Source organism: Serinus canaria, chromosome 2 (genome assembly GCF_022539315.1).
Source record: "Serinus canaria isolate serCan28SL12 chromosome 2, serCan2020, whole genome shotgun sequence".
NCBI lineage: Eukaryota > Metazoa > Chordata > Aves > Passeriformes > Fringillidae > Serinus > Serinus canaria.
This window is the reverse complement of record NC_066315.1, coordinates 7,872,789-7,894,589: the sequence shown is the minus strand read 5'-3', so window position 1 is coordinate 7,894,589 and position 21,801 is coordinate 7,872,789. Positions and strand designations below refer to the sequence as shown.

Below are 21,801 nucleotides of genomic sequence, written 5' to 3'. Positions count from 1 at the left end.
ATTAAATATCATAAAAACAACCCCTTTAAAAAACTTGGGACATGCAAGAAAGCAGCTTCCCACTTCTGGAGCAAAGGAGTGGACCAAACTGGGTCAGCAGCTCTTCAGTACCTGGACATGAAATTAAAATTGAGTTTATTTTAAAAGCCAGGTTTTCACATCCTCAAATGGGGTTTTCTGTAAGTCTGGTCACACTTGCATTTTACCTTTGTCCTGCTTGCTTAACTGAAGGCATTGCAGGCATTGGCCAGGCCATCCAATATCAAATCCAGATAAAATTCTTGGTGCAGTTTCATGAAGGATGTGGGGATCCCCAACCCAGGGGTGCATCCAGGCTGTGTGTGCTCTGTGCTGGGCTGAGCCCCTGATGGCTGCTGGCCCCTCCTGGGACTTCCCTTTCCCCATTTCTTTGCAGGAGGAAGGAACAGGAAAGAAATAAAAACTAAACCAACATTTTATTTTTTTATTTTCAGAGGAGAAATGTATTTGGGCCACAAAATACAACCTAGAAGCTACTTCCACATGGTCCAGCCTGGAAACCTGGCTTTAAACAGAGGGGGTTTGATGTATGAACCCCTGAGGAAGGGGGGGCATGGACAGGGGTGATGTGAGTGGGACCTGATCTGGTCACTGTCACCCTGACCTCAAAGCAACCAGCAGCTGGACACAGCCTCTGATCCTGTCTCTGGCACTCAAACCCCATTGGGAGAGGGAGATATCTTCAGGAGGAACAGCCTAGGGTGGCTTCAGGTGGGGGTTCCTTGATGGAGACATGACTTGGTCTGCTGGACTTGATCATTCAAGTCCTGACTGCAGGGAGGGTTCTGTCCTGCATGAAGGGTAAATTTGGGAGTGCAAGCCTTGGGATTGTTGATTTAAAGACCATTTGGGCAGCCCTCAGAAGGAGATGCTGAAGCAGACATATCTCTGGAGGCTCTCAGGGACCACACACAACCCCTCTGAGTGCTGCCTGCATCCTTTCCTGCGTGGGGCTCAAGGCTTTAGGCTATTTTTGAGGGAAAGGCAATTTTGTCCTCTTATTGCTGGTGCTCCCAGCACTCCCTGTACCAACTGCCTCAGGGGCCTGGGTGGCAACTGCTCTGCTGAGACTCCCAAGCAATAGATACCTTCTGTAATTGCACCTTCAGAGCAGTCAACTGGCTCCTGCCATGAGCTCTTGAATAATTGAAGCAATATTTGCAGGGTTTGCACTGAAGTACTAACAGCTGTGGTATGTTTTGATATTTATGAAGCCAAATAAATTATGGATTAGTCAGTGCAGTGAGCCCAGCATGATGCTTATTACTTCTGGAGTGCTGGAGCTGATGGAGTGCTATTCATCCCCTTTTACTTCCATTGTGTGGCTGAGTATGACTGGTGTCTATTACTGGACTTAATAGAGCTTGCTTGCAGGTGTAAGTTCCAGTCCCTGAGAGCTGATGGGGTGTTTTAATTTGTTCTTCACTCTACAGGCTTTAGAAAGCCTTGCTGGGGCCATATCTCAGGGTCACAGGCCATCAGGTCGGCTCACAGATGTGGAGGTGATTGTTTCTGTGGGAGTGGGGATGGGTGCTGGCAGAATTAGCAGCAGCTCTTGGCACTAAACTGGAAATTACACAAAATCCAATCTTCTTGGCAAGCTGCTCTGTGGGTAAATATTGTGTGTCTTCTCTAGGATGCCTTGTTCATTGCACAAACTTTTCTCCATAACTGAGCCAGTGCTTGTGAGATTAAACTCCTCATTCCATTTTCTATTATCTGAGAATGTATTTTTTTTTGTTATGGATGAAAAAATTTTCACTTTGCAGATGTTCTGAATATATTTCCAATTTCTCCTGTTAGTGGGAGCTGCCCACTGTGAAGGGATAAGGAGGGAGCAAGTAACCCATTGGAGCAGCAGATGGCATCCTACCCCTCCAAAGCTTCCCAGCACTGGAAAGTGTAATAAATACATAATGGAATTGTGTATTTATGTGCCCTGCTCACAGCTGCACTCAGCAACTTGTTAGAAAACTGAGGGGTTAGGAATCCTTCCTTTACAAATCAAATACTTTCTCTGTTTGCTGCCCCTGTTTTCTGGGATGAAAAGAGATATCTGCAGCTGGTCTGCTCACCCCGACCTGCCTGGTCCATGCAGCCCACGGAGTGTGCCTCAGGAAATGGGCAGGGGGAGCTGGCTGGATAAATTTGGGTGGGAATGGGTGTTGGAACTAGGTGATCTTTAAGGTCCCTTAAAGCTTGTCCTGGTTTAGGGCAAATTTGGGAGGAGAATTCCAAAGGGGTCCCTCTAGAAAGCAGGTTCAAGCAGCCCCTCTCCCAGCTGGTTCAGAAAAAGATTTCCTTGGATAAAAGTGGAAAAAACCTGTTTATTTAACAAGCAAAGTATTCACAAGCATAAAAAATGAATAATAGTAAGCAATAAAACCTCTTGCTGTTCTGAAGGGATGGCAAATGCAGAAAGTCTTTGTCATGTGGGGTAGCTCTGCTCACTCTGTCCCTTGTCAGTCCCTCCTGTGCTGGAAATGCCACATCCCTGGCACTGGTGGGACAGGTGTGAGCTCCTGGTGTTTTATTGGGTTTTTAGTCCAGAGAAGGGATGAATAGTTGCAAGAAAAAGAAAAACCACAGTCCAGGGAACTTCACAGCCTCAGCTAGCTAAAAATAAACAAACTAAAAAGGAAAGGAGAGCTCTGCCCCACGTGTCTGTGCTACAGACAGCACAGTCCAGGAGCAGGATGTGGGGAGCAGTGCAGCTTCTGATAACAAACTGTGCTCTTCTTGTCCCCTTTGCTCTTGGAACCAGTCTTGAAGGTGCAAAACTCAATATCCAGCATAAACAGGACAGACCACTGGGGCTACAAGCATCATAAAGTCACCCTAGGACACAATCCAAGCCATGATTGTATGAAATTGTGCCATAAAGTGCCTTTTATTCTGAATGAAAAGTTGTAAAGTCTAGTTTGGCTGTCTCAGCTGATGCCTTGTGAAGGCTGACTGGGAACAGAGACTAGACAGAGTTAAAGAATAAAGCAGGGATTTATTAAAAGGCCTCAATGGATCCACCTGGGGCAGCACAAGACCCCAGCCAGGGCTGCACCCAAGATGAACCAAAATGGTCACAAAATGGACAGCCAGCCACAGGGTCTCCCACTTTTATAAGTTCTGCTCCATTTGCATCTTGGTGTTAATTGTCCAATTACAGCTTTAGGTTATGAAATCACTTCTTGTTTTTCTCTTTTCATCCCAGCATTGTTTGTGCTCTTGGGCTGAGATCTGCATCATTTGTCCTTGGTCCCCAGCTGGAGAAGGAATTGTTTTGTCTCCCTGCTCTGTCAAGAGAGCTCACCACCCCCTGATATGAAGCTCAGACCTACACATTAAAGCAGCACAAAATCTGAAAAATATAAAAGCTAAAACCTGAGGCATCAAGCTGCAGAGATGTTCCATGGAGGTGTTCCATGACATCTGCATTTTACCACAGCCCTCCGTGAGACTGGCTGACATCTGTCCTGGAAAAACTGTGGCACTCTAAGTTTTTCCTAAAAGCATCTTTCTGCAGGAGTTCCCAGAAGAGGAAACCCAGGGCTGCTGCAGATAGGGGAGGTCTTTGCATCCAATGAAGTGGGGATTAATTCCTTTTCTTTACTTTCTTTCCTGAAGGTGCTGAGTGAAGGGATGAAGGATATTTTCTCTTTAAAATCCTGATGTAGGTAAAGACTGTAGTTTTCCAACTATTATTGGTTGAGGCAGAGTTACAGATACTTTAAAGGAAGTTTGGGCTGAGTTTGTGGCTGCTGAGTTGCAGATAAATTGTTTACAGCCTGTCTCTAGAGACAAGAAAAAAGCTTCTCCTATCCCAATTTCCTTGTAAATGATATAATTATCAGTATCATCACAGAAAACAAAAGTCTACTGGATCACAGAGACATGAGGTTTGAATTTAATGTTTCTGGGGCTTCTACTTTCAAAAAATGCCTCTTCAAGAAGAACTGCAGCCCACTGTGCAGAGATGATAAGGATTAAAAATTATTCCACAGCTCTGGCTTTTGTTTCCACTCCGAGCTGGGACATTGTTTGCTCCTGTCCCTTACAACACCTTCATCACCATCATCTGACAAACACCTTATCACCAGCTCTGGTACTGATAGTCCTGCAGCAGTGATTTCTGCTCCTGTCATGGCTCCAGCCCCTCTCTGTCTTTCAGCACAGCTGCTGACGTGTGCTTACTGCTCACATTCCTGTGCTAATTTCCTCAGTGACCATTAACTTCCATGAGCATAAGATGCAGGATAAAATTGCAGGCATGGCTGGTGGCTTTTGGGTGAAAATGTTCCCAGATCTGTAACCCCCCAGCACTCAACATCATCAGGGGTACCTGTGCTTCTTGCTCCTGGCAGCCCCAAGGGTGCTGGCTGTCATGAGCAGCTCCAAGGAAGAGCTGGAAGCCAGATCTCAGCTGACTTCAGCTAACATTGATTCCTGGATTCCTACAGATTTCCCACATAGGCTTGATAGCTAGGAAATTTATGTTTAATGTGTTAGTCTTGCTTTTTCTCATCTGCCTTTTGGCATCAGTCTTAGTGCACAGACTGAAAATGTCTGGAGAGCCTCTCTGTTTCTCTAACCTTGTCAGAGGAGGGACTGGGTCTCAGGATGGGCTATCCCACCTCTGGGCTAATTTCCCCTTTGCTCTGCAACACTTTTTAATAGATGACAAACTTTTGGCACCACGTGCCAGCCTCCTGTGGTGGCCACGTTTCCCCATGTGTGCCATGGCTCACGTGTTGGCAGCATTGCTCTGGTGGTGAAGGAGCCAAGTACAGGCAAAAGAACCTCCTCAACTCCCTACTTTCTGCACATTCAAATGGGAATTTACAGGGAGCAAAAGTCAACCAGGAGCTGGCACAGCCAGAATCTGGGCTCCTGACTCTCTGCACTCTTTCCCTGTGGTGTTTCAGGGCAGAACGTGGAGCATTTCCCTTGTTCATGCTTTGCTCTGGGTTTGGTTTTTTGGGTAAAGGACTAACCTCACTTGTAGTGCTTCCAAACAAGGTGGTGGGGAGCAGGTGCTCAGGATCTTCTGCAGGCAGGTTCCAAATACTCACTGGAAATTACATGTCAGTTCGAGTTACTGGAACTGCTCAGCACAAGCTGCAGCTCAGGACATTGACAACAGCTGTTACCTCTGCAAGGATTCCTTTCCCAGCTAGGATGAGAGCATTCACATCAGCTCAGAGAGTTATTTCTTGCTTTAAAATGACCCTAAACATAGATTTAAAGTGAAGGAGGTTAAAAAACCCTAAACAGCCTGTAGGGAGCCTTGCTATTCTAGAGGAATATTAGAGCATGGTTTACTTTGGTGCTTTCCTGGGGCCTTGTTCCATCTGTATTTGCTTTTTACTCTTCTTTGCTCAGTCATGGAAATGGACATCTTGATTAAAGCTGTTCTTCCAGTGAGGAGGCAGAATGTAGCATCATTTAATCTGAGACTTTTCATGAATGTCTCAAAGCAAAAAGCAAAAAAAAAAAAAAAAAAAATCATCATGCATTAGCTATTAGAATAAAGAATTTATTTTGGTTATGGCTTACTGAGGGGGCTCACCATGCTGGTTTTATATTTGTCTCTTCCTAGTTTCCAGAGGGGTGTTGGGTTTGCTTTCAGACTGTAACCATGTGAATGGGGAGAGGATGGAAAGAAGAAGTGAGAAGAGGAGGCAGATCTTAGCACATACCCATGAGCCTCCAGCTGGGAGCTTTACTTTGGAGAGCAGAATAAAAATAACCAAACATTGGGGTCAGTAAGTCAACAAGATTAAGGAATTGGCATCTGAGACCTTGAGCTTCTTCTGTTATCTTTTCCATTTCTGCCATTTACTCTTCATTTGCCAGAGGAAAGCAGGCAAAAAGTGCAGAGAGGAATGAGCACCACAGGGAGCCATCATTTACTCAGATCAAGGAAGAAAGCTGTCCTCAGCCCAGCCCTGAGCCAGGCAGGTCTGGCAGCTCTGTGCCAGCCCCAGGAAGGGCTGAAGGGCAGATGTGCCCTGAGACCCAACATGCAAAGTTGGTCCATCCAGAGCCTGGTCACTGCCAACCCAGTGAGGCTTGGGACAACATGGGGATGAGAGCAAATGCAGCAGCACATCCCAAGTACCAGAACTGGCCTTGTATTTTTAGTCTCCCCCACTAAATGTCAGCTCTCCCCATTGCAAGCAGCAGACTCCGCTGGTCTTCCCATGGGAGCATCCCACATTCCCTTTCTTGTTCAATTTTTTCCCTTCCCACCCTTCAAAGCAGCAGTGTTTATCTGGCTTGAGCTCGTAAGCAGAGCTTGGATGGGTTTATGAGCTCTATGCCTGAACCCACAGACAATTACCAACATGGCTGGCTGCCTGCCTTTGTTAATTAGCTACCAGCAATGCTTCATTTCTCCCACTGTGGTTTCCTTCTGAACTGCTAGGGCACTGCTCATTAGTTCTCTTCCTCTTTGGGATGCCACAGTTGAACATTATGGCATCCAGATATGCCAGGGAGCTGAGAGTACAATCTTGATTTGTTTGCACAATAAAAAAAATAATAGTTGCATTTAGATAATTAAACAAAATAACAGCCAAGCTATTTTGTACTGTTGCAATCTGTCCTTCCCTGTCCCAGTGCTCCGTTTTCTTGTTTCCTGATCTGCTGGAAAAAAACCCTGGAGTAAGTGTCCTCAATCACTTCTTGGTTTTGCTTTGAAATATGAAATTTCTCTTCTTCTAAATCTGGTTTGGTCTAGTGGGTGTCAGCTGATGGGAAACACCCTGGCACTGATGATGTGCAGCACATCAGCACATGCCAGTTTGGGCTCAATTCAACCAGAAACAGCTTATTAAATAACTTAACACAAAATAACAGCAGTAGCAACCAGGGTGGTAAAATAATGTTTTATTCCATGAATGAACAAACACTACCATGCCACATCCTAAAGTTCTTTCTACAAAAAGATTGTGGACAGAGCAGATTTTTACGTTTCTCAGTTCAAGTTCATTTCAGGCTCTCGAGCCTGTTCAGCGTAGCAAAATCTGGACACGCAGCATTCTCATGGTCTGTTTGGCTTTTTGCCAGATAAAGCAGATTTACACTGTAGTTCTTGTTCACACAATGTCGATGCACTGTAAATTAAAGGAGATAATCCCAACCAAACTAGGTAATTCCTGTGGTTTATCAATATATTTTTTCATGATGGTCAAAGTACAACCAACATTCAAAGCTTAAAATAAAGGTAAGAAAAAAGACACACTAAAGAACACAATGGAAACATCATCATTGCTGTCAGGATTTGAGATTACCCACAGTACTATGTAAAAAGTAGGAACTGGCATTGACATTCAAGCTGTTAAAACAAGAAAAGAAATGACATTAATTGTTATATTTCCAAGCTAGTGCTTCTAAGGAGTCCTGACCAGCAAAGAAGTGTTCCCGCATGCATGTCGAACACAAGACTAATATTGGATTGGGGATCTGACAAAGAGCTGACTTACATTCCTTTATATACAACAAAATGAAATATACAGTATTAATACTGGCTGTACATTTGGTCAGAATATTTTACAAGGAGCGACACTGTCAAAATTCTTATGATGCAGCACGTGGAAGTGGATGGAGGTTGGATTCCTTTCTGAAAGCTGAATGTTTTCACAAGGAGTTTTAAAAGTGGCTTTCCACTGCTCAAATGAACAGTTAGACCTTTTAAAGCAAAAAAAATCCTATTTTTTTTTCTTTTACAGTTGTCCAGACTAGTGTGAACAGAAGAGACAATTAAATGTGTTTGGAATATGCTAATAATTGACATGGAATAAAACTGAGCCACAGACAGCATGTGCAATAAATCTCTGCACATTGTCTCTGTTTAGATGGCTTTATAAGATGATGTGTGAGGTCTCTGGTACAAATTCCTGTACCACAGCCTCACCTAGCTGTTCCCTAGCAGGGTACCAGCCAAAGAAAGAGAAAGAATAATCATGACTGTCGCATATTTTTCTACATCGCAATAAAAAATATCTCAATGTAAGCTGATTTAGCTTATTTATGTGCATATTTTTCAAGGCTGCCAAAGAAAATACTCAATCTTGCTGGCAAGAGCTATTTTGGGAACTCAAGAGTGAGTTTTTCTTTGCTTTATTCCAATAGATCTTTTAATATCTGGGTAGCTCAAGTCCCATTGCCTCATTAGACCCCTGAGGTCTAAAGTGAGTTGGTTAATTAATTTTATGTTTTTTCCCCATCCAGAACAAGCTGAGAAGCTAATAAGGTAAGCATGAGACCCAATGAACAACAGAAGTAAAAGCCATACAGAATTAACAAATAATTACAGGGAGGTAAAGATCAGTGTAGCTGTAGTGATATTTTGCACAACTGGGTTTGTGTATCCTGTAGCAATGACAAACCTCCTGAAGATGGAAGAGAGCAGGCAAGTGCATGAATCTGTATCCTTCAAAATAATTGTGCTATAATCTTCTCCATGTGTTAGATTGGATTTTTTGTTCTGACACAGTGTGATGCTAACTATAGCAACCTTAATGTGCATGATGGATTTCACTGCTACTGCTTGACTGCGAAGAGACATCAAATCTTCCAGTCCTCAAAGGGGTTTCTTGGGGTGTCCCTTCAGGTTCAACATCTTACCATTTTCATTCTAGAAGTCATTTTGTGGCAAAGAAAAAAAAAATAAAGGAAGAAAAAAAGAAAAAAAAAAACCCAACCAAAGAAAAAGAAGATGTTGGTTGTGATGGATTTATTTCAGACAGCAGTTTCTGCTGAGTTCACCATGCTTAAAGTTCTTCCATTTAGGAAGGAGTTGCTGTCAAGTAAAGCAGAGGAGCTGCTTTCAGTTTGGTTTTTTTTTTGTTTTGTTTTGTTTTTTTTTTTTTAAATACATGCTAACAACATCTCTTTCTTCAGGAAAATGATCCAGTTGCATATTGTCAGAGAGATCTGCCTTGTGCTTAGCACGGACAAGTAGGGTTAATCATCCTCCTCCTCCTCTTTCAGTGGGGCCAGTGGGAGTTTGTCTGGAACCTGGAAACACTCCACAAAGAAGTTGACAATGGACTGGTACAAGTGCTGCTCAAATGCTGCATTGCTGAAGTAATGGCTTTGATCAGGGTAAATCTGCAAAGAAACAGGTAAATACACACCTTTTAGAGCTGAAAGTCTCAGGACTGACCACCCACACCTGCAGCTTGAGCTGCAAACCCACTACATCTTCTCAGCACCACAGGGCTTTTCCTGGATGCTCGTGAGGCCCAGGGTAACCTGGGCACCACAGTGCTCTGAGTGCAGACTGGCATCTTCCTTCACAAGGAACCTTTCTGGGGTGCAGGATTTTCCATTTAATTCTGTTCTGAACAGGTTCAGTCTAAGAAGAACCAGCCCACACTCTCCTTGGGAAAACTAAAAAAAGTGCAGCTTTGTAGAGAAATGGCATTAGGTTGTACTGACTAAAATGAGGGCTTTAAAGCAAAAATGTCATTAGTTAAACAAATTAATAAATATTGCTGGAGAAGTAATTAAATTGAAAAAATGGTGAAGCCAGAAATTAAATTGCTTAAACTCTACTTTTCAATAAAATGGAGAAGATAACTTGAAGAAATGCAAGATGATTATGATGGGTTGTCTAGGCAGGGATGGTAGGGTGGGCTCATTTTGAAAGATTTAATGGCTTAGACATGGACCATTCAGCAAAACAGAGATGTAGTTTGGTGGAAAGTGGAGCTGTGCCATTCCCAATGGGATGTCAGATTTAGGTGACATATATCTTTGTAACTTTTCTGGTTGATTTAATGTAAAACCCTATTTCCCCAAAATTCATCCTGAATTTGTTCTGTTGGTCCCAAAGAAAGTCAACATGCATAAATTCCTTTGGGCTATGTCTGTCACAAGCTAAATTACTGTAATTCAATAATTGTTCTACAACTGTCCAGACCAAAACACTGATGACACATAAGCATGGGACTAATAGAAATTAGTTATATACTGGTGCTACTTTTGCTGCCAGGCTGAGTTTGCAAGTGGTTTTTCAAACCTTGCTTCATAACAGCAGCTTGAGTTCAAATAGGGAAATAACTTCAAAGAGAAAAAAAGAAACATATACTGTACCTGCAAGCTGTAATTAGCCTTTGCCCTAATTAGGTGTGTGATAAGGTCTGTAGTATGCTGAAAATGGATTTTTTCTGTAAAAACAGATTGCAATCATTAAAGAGACAAATTTAATTAACAAAAATCAAAGCTATCACAAGCATATAATGAACTCAAATGATGGGCTAACTTACCATCAGCAGTAGCATGAATGATCAAAAATGTCTGGTCCTTTAGTAATGACACTCTGTGTGATAATTTGCTGATCTGTGAAGGTAAAGGTTGCAATAAGATTTAAAAACTGGTTAAAAATTAGCAATTTATATGGAGGCAATAGAAGTGCTTATTTCCATTTAATACTTTATCACCAGGATAACAAGCAGACACCAGCACAGCACATTCTCCTGGCTACTCATATACATCTAGAGGTAAAATAAACCCCCACCCTGTGCTGGCAGGGCAGTGTCAGCAGCAGGAACATGTCAGAGACCCTCCTCTCTTCTGATAATGTTCAATGACAGCCTGAACTGTAGAATACATGGAAAATATCAAAATAAAAAACTCTGATGAAAAGTGTGCCCAGGTGCCTTTGCCTAAGAACACTTCATGGACCTGGAGGGACTTTGGTGTGTTTTGGAAGCCAACCTCAATGAGTTCTGGCACCTTGGGGGATGATCTGATATGAAATTCAAGTGTTCACTGTTGAGAACACCTTTGTCCTCATCTGTCTTTCAGATGCACAAGGGAATATAAATACAAACAATTTCTAAAAGTGTTGGCAGTAATGTAGATATTGTGCCTGCAAAATTTGAGAGGCAATGAGCCCAGAGTTCAGGCAGCCAGGATAAATCTTCCCTTGTGAGGGCACAGGGTGATATTTGCTTTCTCTGTGAGAACAGTGCCAGACCTTTGCTACCTTCATGTCTTCTGGCTGGAGACAAGGCTTGGAAGCTGAGCTAGATTTTCTCTATTAATTTTGTTTGTGACTATTCTTTATCAGGTTTTTCCTCCAAGTAATTTCAGCACAGGATCAAACTGATCCCATCATGTGTATCAAACAATGTCTTTATTATATTAACTGGTGCTGTGTTTCCTTTTCCATGTCCTGCTCAGTTCTGGCACAGCGTTCTGCCTATCTGAAATATCCCAAAGTTTGAGAAAGTCAAGCTGAATTTCACTTGAATTTGTTTACCTCAGAGAGAATCAAAGTGGCAAGACCACTGGCAAGAACTTTCAAGGAGGTCATGACACTGTGTCCTTTTGGGCACATTTGAGCCACTCAGCTCCTTCCATCTCTAAAACTGTATTTATTTAATTTAGAGAGGCAGACACCAGGGCTAATCAATAAAAACTTTATCCATGATTACTGTTAAGACAAGAAAAGCAGTGAGCAGGCTGAAGGACACCTTCATAGCTTTACTAGTGAGTCCCTCTTGCACAACCTTGCTGCCTTCCCAAAGGAAAGCACATGGAGGGAGAGCTGAGACCCAGTTCACATTTTATCAGGGAAATGCAGTGTCTGTGCAGTTACCTCGTATGCTCTGTTATCAACCCCGTGCAAGCCCAAGTATCTCTCAGAAAAGGCTGAAGCTTGAAGAGAAAAAATGAAAATATCACTTTCAGTCAGGAATACACTGGTGCTTGAGTCAAATATGGCAATTGCTAAAAAAACCTTATTTTCTAACATGGCCTTAATTATAGAGGATGCATTTCTAAAAGTTTTTGAAAATGCACTAAGGATATGTGTGATACTACAGTCTGTCATCATCACCATGGACTTCTGGTCTTTAAATAAGTCAGAAAAATCTTTTTTTTGTTTTGTTTGTTAAAGCAACTGAGATAGAAGAGCTCTATCAGGTTGTGTCTCTTTCTCCTTTCACATGGGGCAAGTTCCCTTTGGTCTCAGGGGTGACTGACAGCTCCTGAAGTCTGGCTGAACACCACTGAGTTCCCTGGCAGCCCCCTGATTTTCACTGGCACCAAGTGCAAAGGGAACTGTCCCTGAGAGAAAGGACCCCCATGTGCAGGGCAGTGCTGTGGTCAGAGGCAGGATGGGCCAGGCTGGACCTCAGCTTGCATGGATGGGTGCTTCAGGCAGGGAGAAGGATGTTCAAGGCACCGGGGGTGGTTGGTGGCAAAGGCTGAAGGGGTTTAAAGGCAATTCTCCTTTATTTAAAAGGACTAATAAAATAATTTGATTGCTCCAACTACCATGGCTGGTCCCACTGGTGCAGCTAAATTGCTTTAGTGGGGAAAAAAGGTGTATGGCTACTCCTAAAAAGGCACAGAATATAAAATAAGCAAGATCTTGGGAAAGGAAAATGGCAAGTGGGAAAGGATAAGGAAGAAACATCCCTTGTGGTCAGCAGGGGGGTCTGTGGGCTGAGGAATGGGATTTACCATATAGTCTGAAGTCTGTCACTGGGGAAAGAGCAGCTCCACAGGTGAACACCTGGTTGTCTTCACCAGCTGGAAGCATGTAGGTGCTGAGGTAGCCACCATAATCCTGGAACAGAAACAGGACAGGGGCATCAGTGATCCTGCTGGGAGGCACTGCTGCTTTTGGGTACAGAAACAGGGCAGCTGAGACCTTGCAGCAAATGCTTGGCCATTACAGAGCCTTGAACACCTTGCTCTGGAGAAACACAAACCAAGGGACATCTGCCTGGTGATGTTGCTGGCATCTCCTGGAGGCAGGAGGGTTGTGGGCCAAAGAGCTGGCCTTTGTCATCTCACTTTATGGCTGTAGCTCTAACCTGATAAAAATGTTCTTCTCCAAAATGTTTACCCCAGACTTTCTCTACCTAAAATGAGCATCACAATTTCAGTGTCTGCTGCCAGCCTGTTAACAATTCCCTGCAGAGATGCTGCTCTACGTGCAGCTCTCCTCGCCCACTCCGAGCCCTTGTCTCTCAAGTAAACAATTTCTGCTCTCAGCCCCACTCTCATCTCAAACTGTGTGTACTTTACAGGGGCTGTTTCCCACCCAGGCACACACAGCAAATCAGCCTCAGAAATCCACAGGGTTGTTGTACACACGATTTAGATGTACCCATGGTCCCACAGGCTTTAGGAGACAAGGTGAAAAGGAAATGAAAGTTTGCAATGGGAAAAAATAGTGAACTATCTGATGATGTTTTCTGAGCAACAGTTACTTTTTGCACCTGGAAGTTAATTTAAAAGAAGTCATTGATGAGCACATTGGTGAAATGAAAGCCTCCCCCTGTAACAGCACTGGGCAAGGTGCAGTCTATCCCAAAATTAAACAATAATAAAAAAGCCACCACTGATATATTCAATAAGTCAGGGTTTAACTCAGCTGTTTAGTGGGCTGGGACAGCACAGGGGAGAAATGTTGCAACATTACCTTCCCAAACACACCAACTCTTGTTTTATCAATGAAATGCTCCTGCAGCATTGTCCTAGAACATGAGAGAGGAAAAGCAATGGGTTAAAAATATTTTTCCCTTCAAGAGCAAAACCAGTGTAGTTTTAACCAGCTTTAAATTAAACTGGCTCCAGAAAAAAATCATAGAATGGTTTGAGTTGAAAGAGACCTTAAAGATCATCCAGTTCTAACTTCTCTGCCCTGGACAAGGTCACTTTCCCTATCCCAGGTTACTCCAAGTCCCAACAGCCTGGCCTTGGACACTTCCAGGGATGGGGCATCCACAGCTTCTCTGGACAGTCTGTGCCAGTTCTCACACCCTCTCAGTTAATAATTTCTTCCCAATATCTAATCTAAACCTGCCCCTTTTCAGTTTAAAGCCCTTTTCCCTTGACACAGACAATCTAAATCACACCAAGCTGCTTTCACATGGATCTCTCTGATTTAATCTTGCAACCTTGTGTGCTGGATTTGACCAAGCAAAGGCAACAAATAACCTGCACTACCTCTGGAAGCCATAAGATGCTATTGCACAGTTATTGCAATACTCTGATAGTGGTTTTAACGTGATTATGAGCAGAATAAATCTAACAATATGACAGGACTTGACATTTAGGGTTTTACCCTGGTTATTCTGTTTAAAAAGTTTAAGGATTTAAAGAGATTTTTTTACCAACTACCAGGCAAGCAAAAGATTAATGTAGAAACAGATATTCAAGCTTACTTGTTTGTAGCTGTGTGACTGTACAGAGCTAAAAATAAATAGGCTTGGAACATGTGATACAGATAAGTGTGCTCTAATTTAGCTCTGTTTAAGTCTTGTTTTTCTCCCTCTGCTCTGGTTGACAAGTGCTCCCTCTCACATGCAGTTGTGATTGCACAACACTGTCCCTTCCTCCCATCTCCTTGCTCTACTCTACACACCATTAAAGCAGCCAGGACTAATGAGGCTTGGATTAATTATCTGTGGTGTTTTTGGGGTTCCCCAAATGGAGGAGGAATTGAGAATTTATTATATTATGTTACTGTATTATATTAAAGAATACTATACTAAACTATACTAGAGAATAGAGAAAGGATACAGACAGAAGGCTAAAAGATAATAATGAAAAACTCGTGACTCTCTCCAGAGCCCTGACACAGCTGGACGATGATTGGTTATTAAGTAAAAAATAATTCACATGAAACCACTGAAACACAGTTGGTAAACAATGTTTAAACCACATTCCAAAGCAGCAAAACACAGGAGAAACAAATGTGATAATTATTGTTTTCCTTTTCCTCTGAGGCTTCTCAGCTTCCCAGGAGAAAAGTCCTGGGCAAGGAGATTTTTCCAGAAAACTTAACGGCAACAATTATCCAAATGAACGAATTCCTTCAATAACAGTGCCATTCACCTGACAGCTTCCAGCTGATCCTTCTCTTCCAGAAGGCCCAGCCTCCTCTTGACCTCGTGCAGCAGCTTGGCGCCCTGGAAGCCGCTGCCGCGCCCGTCGAACTTGAGCACGATGGCGCTGTGGGAGCTGACCATGACGCTCTCCCACGTCACCTCGAACCTCTCCGTGACGATCTGGCTGCCAGGTGTGCCATCTCTGGAACAGAACCAGGCATCAAGGGAAGGCAACGGCACCCAGCGCCCTCCCCAGGGCTGTGGGAGTGCCGTGGGATGGGCACCCACAGCCCCATCGGGCAGGGGAAGGAGCACGGGTTTCTGGAAGGGGACACCAGTCCCTGCAAGGATGGTGTTACAGATGGATAATGAGATGATTGGCTCTATTGTGTTAAAGAAAAGCTTTAGTGATGTATAGTTATGTTATTGTAGTTTAGATGTCCTCTGTTCTCCCCACAGTTCCCTTTCCCCCCTGTACTGTTGCCATCAGACACCTGGGCTGTCTAGGACAGGTACAAAGAAGGCTGCACCTGTCCCTTGCATGGGGTAGTTGCTTAGGGGGTGAGGCATGGCAACACCTGACCTCCAATCAAGTGACAAGAAAGCAGCTTCCACTGATAAATGGCAAAGCAGAGCTGACTGACAGACTTTGGGAGGGGCCAGGGCTGGCTGATGCAACCCCAGGGGTATAAAAGCCTGAGCATCCATCCTGAAGATGAACTGGCCATGTGGTGTCCATGAGGGGCAGTTCCCAGTGCTGCAACTTTTTCATTATGTAGTCCTTTGTTGAATTTTTGTTAAGATTTAATAAAACTTTTTGAATTTTAAAGTGAGCAGTTGTCTCTCACAATGGTGTGCAGGAGGAGGATTGTGTGGGATGGGTTTTGAGGCTAGGTGGAAGCTGGGGTTGCATCTGCCTCCCTCTGTGCACAGCAGCCTCTCAGCTGAGGTTTGAACCACACCAGCAAGCACATCTCTAACTGGTCAGGATTCCTCCTGTGAGTAACCAGGTATCAGTTGAGTTTTCCCTTTTTATGCCTGCTCTAATGTATATTTGTTTTTTATCTTTCCCAAAGTTCTTTTTTGATTTCTGCTGAAGTGGTTCTGTCATCACTGCCTCACACAACTACAGAGGGAAAGGACTCTTCTGAAGTTATAAAAAAACAGCTTAATAATGCCCAGTTTGGCTCAAAATTGAGAAGGTGAAAGGAGTGGGCAAGACCTCCTCTTCACTCTTCTGCTTATGATCTGTACAGGGGAACCATCTTGAGAAATACAGACTCTACTTCAGCCAGGCAGCTCAGAAAAAACAAGGGATGATGATGATGATGATGATGACTTAAAGCAATAATTTTAGGCTGGGATTACTGCAGAGCCACTGACATTTTTATCTACTTTTTTGTCATTTTTGGGGTTCTCAGAGACATCATGCACTTCACTGCAGGGCTTCAATGCACATGTGACTCCAGTCATTTGCATTTATCCAAGTGAGACCCTGACCCACCCAGCTCCAGGGGCAGCCTAATCAAGTGCTGGGTGCTTGATGAGAGCCAATCTTCCTCCAGCACTTTGGAAATGAAGCAGATTTTCTCTGCACTAATTCCATGATGTAACGACACGCTCCCTGCAGTGGCTTTGTCCTTCATGGAGAGTTGTGCAGGGTGGCACAGGCATTCCCCAGGCATTCATCCCTCCTGCATCAGGCTTTTCTCTCATGGGGTGTTCCCTGGCAGGCAGTAAGTGATGCACTGGGATGCAGCCAGGGCCAAATGAGTTCTTCCAAGGTCAGCGAATTCCCTCCCACAGTTTCTTTCCAAATTGCCAAAAAAACCCCACTCAGTAATGTGTATTATTGTTACTAAATGTTGCATAATGAAATACCCATCTGCTCTGCCTGCCAGGAGGAAAACCTACCTATTTCATATAAATGCTAACTTTGTGGAGATATTCAAAGGTTTCCAGCTCTCTCTTTACTGTCACTTTAGCAAACACCAGCACTTAAAGGAGAATGATTTCTGCATGAGGGCACCTGAATTTTAAGTTCTAGTAAGGCAGACTGAATTCCACTCTAAAATTACCTGTTAATCACAAGGTGGGTGCCCTAAGCACTGGGACAGGAAGCCAAAATACATCTGGTATTCCTCCTCCTCCTCCTCCCATTTATGCCCCACAAGTGATTGAAGTGTGCATGACAGGCCTTGACAAAATCCCAAATTTACTCTGCAGGATTTCAACAGGGTGCCCTCCTGAGAGCTGAAAACCTTGGCTCAAACATGGAAAAGGAGGGAGGTACACCTGGCCTCTCCCAGCTGTGAAGTGAGATGGGGTAGGAACCAATGTGCTGGACTCTGGCATTCCTTGTACAAAACATATCTAAAGGGTTTCTGATCATGGCCAAGGTTTCCAAGCTGCCCTGATAACGTGAACAGAGAGAAAGGACAAGAGAGAACTTACACAACCAAAAGCAAGGGGTAGTGAGCGGTGTCTGCAAAGGTTGCTGGCTTTAAGATCTGCATTGGCAATCCTAAGCAAAAAGAAGAACAATCAACAACACATCTTTGATATGGGAATGCTGACATGATTCCAAAAGATTTTTCTGGTGTTCTGGCCACTGACAAGTAGGAGCAAAATGGCATTTCTTCAGAGGCTGTGGCAAATATCACCTTAGAAACACAGATGTTGCCAAAGACCCATGTTGTGATAGCTGAGGTGACAAGAAATGTAAATGGGGAGTACAGTGTCAGCTGCTCAGTCATGCATCATTTTTACAGAGTTCAATTAACATCTGTCAATAGCTACAATTTTCCTTTTTTGGCAGCTGGATGAGTGACGCAGAGAGAAGTCAATATTTCAGGGCAGCAGAGAAGGAGGAAAATTGGCAATGAAAATGGTAATTTTAAACTCAATTAAGTATGGTGGCTGGGGGAGAAATAGGATTATTTTGCTATAATGGTGGTGAGGACAGAGGGAGAAACAAGCATTTTAATCCTAATTTCCAAAGGGTTAAATTTTGTTGCAAACAGGAGGCAAAGGTGCTGAAGCCCAAGTTACACTGGTACAGAACCAATGTAAAGGAGGGGTGTGATCACTAAAGCTTCTTTTAACTGAATGTCATTTCTGTGGCTTTGTATCAGTAGCCAAAACTGCCTCCATGAAAACACTCTCTGCATTAACAAGAGCACATTTATTTTTGAAATGTTAACTACAATCTAGATTAGCAAAGGCTCAGCAATTAAATGGGTATTAGGAGCATTTTCAGTAGATTAATACACAGATTAGCAGCACGGTTTAAGTGGTTTGCTTTGCAATCGTGGCCTGACACTCTGCCTAATTAGTTATTCCATCTGAATGCTAATAGCTGCAAATTGGATCAATGGCCCAGGGATAGCCAAAAAGGCCATGGCTTGACTTTAAATATTACAGAGTGCTACGTGCAGTGCTCCCAAGGCTGCTGAGCCAAAGCTTTGGAAACCCAGGGATGGCACAGCAGAATGGCCAGTTTGTATTTATTATATATATATATATATATACACACAAGTATATTTTTGGTTAAATGACAAGAATTGCAACGAGGCATGCATTTAAAAAATTTAGTATCAAGCTGAGTTATCCCTAATAAATTGCTGGTCTTAAATGAGCTGGCTCATGCGGGGAAATATGGGCTCTTTATCCATCCTTTCCTGTCCATAAAACTTGGAAGTGCACGTCTGTTCCTGTTATTTTATGCACTGGGTTATGTTCCCTATGCCCATGTGGCAAACAGAACATTTTAGGGCCATTGTTACCCTTTTCAAATGGCAGCCATCTCTCAGTCTTTGTTTCACATTTTATAACATCTGGAAATGGCTGCAATCAGTAACCTGCCTGCAGCACAGCTTTCACTTCACTGCCTGTGGCCTGAGAAATACACTCCTTCTGCCATGGGAAACATTATGGGCTGCACTTTGAACACCCAGAGTCTTTGGGGTTTTGTTCTAGAGCTGCCACCACACATGCAAGCTGGGATTTTGGGGAGCCTTTGTGCATCTCTGAGTAGGTGGATTTTCCCCACATGGGGAAGGTATCTGCTTACAGCCAGAGGAGATGTTTCTTTAGGTTGTTTCAGGTACAACTACAGAGACAGGCTTACACTTTGGCTGTTTGCCACCAGGCTTTTCTCTCCCTCTTTGGGATATATATATATGTGTGTGTGTGGTAATGATTATGCAAGTGGTAGAAATAACACACCAGCTGCAGGTGCAAACTGCTGTAAGTCTCTGCTTTCTTCAGGTGAAATCTCCTTTATCTTTGCTCATAAAATGTTTTTTTTTTGGTTTTTTTTTGGTTTGGTTTTTTTTGGTTTGTTTTTTTAAACCCTCCCAAATCATGGCTTTTTCGAAGAATCCTGAGTCACTCTAAAGGGCAGTCATGCAAGAGTCATCTTCATTCACTGCAGCTCAGATTGTGCACTGAGAGGCAGCCACAGCTGTAGGCAGCAAGCACACACATTATCCCTCTCCAAACCCATTTCAAATGACACACACACACCCAGGGCAAAAGCTTCCAACAATGGGGCACCCCACCGTGTCATTTCCCAGAGTGGCTTTTTCTTCACAGAGAAAGTTTTAAGAAGAAAAAAAAACCCAACCCTATCATTTTGCCTTTCTTCAGCTGAATTCTCATCAAATTCTGCCTCTGTAATAACCTCCTTATGTAGCACATTCCAGGAGAGTGCTTGGCAAACTGTGTGAGTTTATTGAGAGTCAAAGTCATTTTTCCTCCTGCCAGTCTAGTCAGGATGGCTGTATCATTTCACAGCTACAGCAGTGAAAGAGAAAAATAAGTGAGAAGAAAGGTGCTACTTACTGTAATCATCTATCTTGATTTCCATGTATTCTACCTTAGGCATTTGCCTGTCATTTACAGCCAGCTGCACATTTTCATTTACCTCCAGCTCAAAAATTTCTGAAAGAAGAACAAGACAAGATCACAAAAACTTTTGGCACAGTTTGTGAAAATGCATTTTAACATTTTGTAGTCACCTTGATATATATAAAGCAAGTTTCCTTACTAATGGATTTCCTTCTAGTGCTCACAGAAATCTAATTCACTTAAATCTTTGAAACCTCTCCCAAGTTCTGCATTGGCAAAAAGCTGTAGTCCTGAAATCAGAGACATTCAGCTGATTTGCAGGAGTGGGAATGTGACCTGGGACACTACCATGGGTCCCAGTCAGCATACCAAGAGAGATCTCAAATGAAAAGATCCTCAAGGCTGTGTCCAAATTATAGATAATAAATAGGAAGGGGAGGAGACTAGGGAGGGCTTCAGCCACAGTTGTACTGCTGTGCAAGATAAAACCCATGGGAAGGAAAGCCCCAGAACAGGAGAGTGGACAAAGCCCATACAGACCTGCAAGGTCAGGTTTTGCAGCAGTCTTGACTTTTGGAGTGTTTCAAAAATTTTTCATTTTGCTTGTGTGTCTGACCCAAGGACCCTCTGGTCACAAATACAGGATCCCTTCCTCCTTCCTGGGATTTAACCTTCATCCCCTCATCCTGGCCATGTGCTCTACCTGCTGAACCTCTTCTAGAAAAAGCAGCTCCCTCCAGCACCAGACAGAATAAGTCCTTCCCAGCTGGCAGGGAAAGGGCCCCTCTTTAGGGGGCACCTCAGGCTGTGTGTCTTACATGGTGGGAAATGTCTCCATGGGTGGGCAAAGCTCCTGAGCCCCATGGAGGGGGGATTCAAGGGCTGGGGTGAGGGAATCCTGGTCTAGGGAGTGCTCATTCCCCTGGCATCAGTCTGGGTGTGAGCCAGGGGGATCCAGGGCATTATCTCTGCCACCTGAACCCAAGGAGGATCTGAGATTTCACATCCCATTGTGTGTGTCACTGACTGTAACTTCCCTTTTGAGACACACTGATAAATTTATGTGTAACCCCAGCTCCTCAAATAACACTTCTGGTACCTGACCATCCTGCTCTCACTGCCCATCTCTGCTGGCCAGGAAGACAAAACCTTGCCCTTCCCAGTTAATATATTTCAGAGATCTTTCAGCAGTAGAATATTGGTTCTGTGACTATTCACCCTGCTTCTGCAAAGCCTGGCCCTTTATCAAAGCCACAGCCCCCACAAAAGTGGCAAAGCAACAGCCTATTACGTTTAGTTAAATATTAAGATTCTCATTTAATTATGGCACACACAAGTAGCTTTATCAGCAGAAAGGGGCTTGCCACGTAGGGGAATTTAGTCAAGCCCTTTTATTTGTTCATATAATTGCATTCACAGAAAGCCAGGAAGACTGTGGAGGAAGTAAAAAGATTGGCATATGTCCTAAAGGACTTTCCTTTTTGCTTTAGGACCACAGGGAGCTTGAGTCTGTGGAGTACAAATGGTCATTGCTTAATTAAATGTAAGCATTCTCTAATATTCAGTGCAACTCACTATTATCAGATTATTGCAGAATACAGAGGCAGACTCCCTTTTATAGAGTAATGGGCTCATATTAAATAAGTAAATTCAGAAACATGGAACTGTCAGTTGCCCTTTATTCAAAAGCAAAAGAATGAGGGGGAGGGAAATAAAAGAACCAGGGGGAATGGTAATTGTATGCAGAAGACAATGAATTTCAGCAGAGGATGTGTTCTGCACATGAGGAGACTGAGCTCTCTGTGTAATAGATGCTACCCACATGCATCTGTCAAAGTAAAACTAGTCCTGGTGTGTTTTGTTTTAGTTTTTAAAGCCCTTCATTTACTGTTTCTGTTTTATATTGTCTGTCATTTTATTCACCTAAAAGTATTTCACAAAACTGTACAGAAGGGTGTAACACCACTCATGAGAGCTCTATCCCATGCTGGTATAGCCACTCAGACACCTCCATGTCTACAGTAAAATTCAGGTGTTTTATTTAAAGTGGGGGAGA

The 21,801-nt window shown here is 43.3% G+C and overlaps 1 protein-coding gene across 2 annotated transcripts in view; it reads right to left on the bottom strand.

The window, feature by feature from the left end:
- Positions 1 to 6,894: 6,894 nt before the first annotated feature.
- DPP6 (dipeptidyl peptidase like 6) overlaps positions 6,895 to 21,801 on the bottom strand; it is a 405,874-nt gene continuing 390,967 nt past the window's right edge. For both annotated transcript variants that reach the window (XM_050971416.1, XM_009085802.4), the window contains exons 18-26: positions 19,740 to 19,838; positions 17,349 to 17,418; positions 14,902 to 15,096; positions 13,484 to 13,538; positions 12,517 to 12,622; positions 11,648 to 11,706; positions 10,311 to 10,383; positions 10,138 to 10,211; positions 6,895 to 9,150 (exon numbers count right to left, since the gene is read on the bottom strand). In XM_050971416.1, the coding sequence (XP_050827373.1) occupies positions 9,004 to 9,150; positions 10,138 to 10,211; positions 10,311 to 10,383; positions 11,648 to 11,706; positions 12,517 to 12,622; positions 13,484 to 13,538; positions 14,902 to 15,096; positions 17,349 to 17,418; positions 19,740 to 19,838 (878 nt within the window). In that variant the 3' untranslated portion in view covers positions 6,895 to 9,003. The remainder of the gene's footprint in view (positions 9,151 to 10,137; positions 10,212 to 10,310; positions 10,384 to 11,647; positions 11,707 to 12,516; positions 12,623 to 13,483; positions 13,539 to 14,901; positions 15,097 to 17,348; positions 17,419 to 19,739; positions 19,839 to 21,801) is intronic.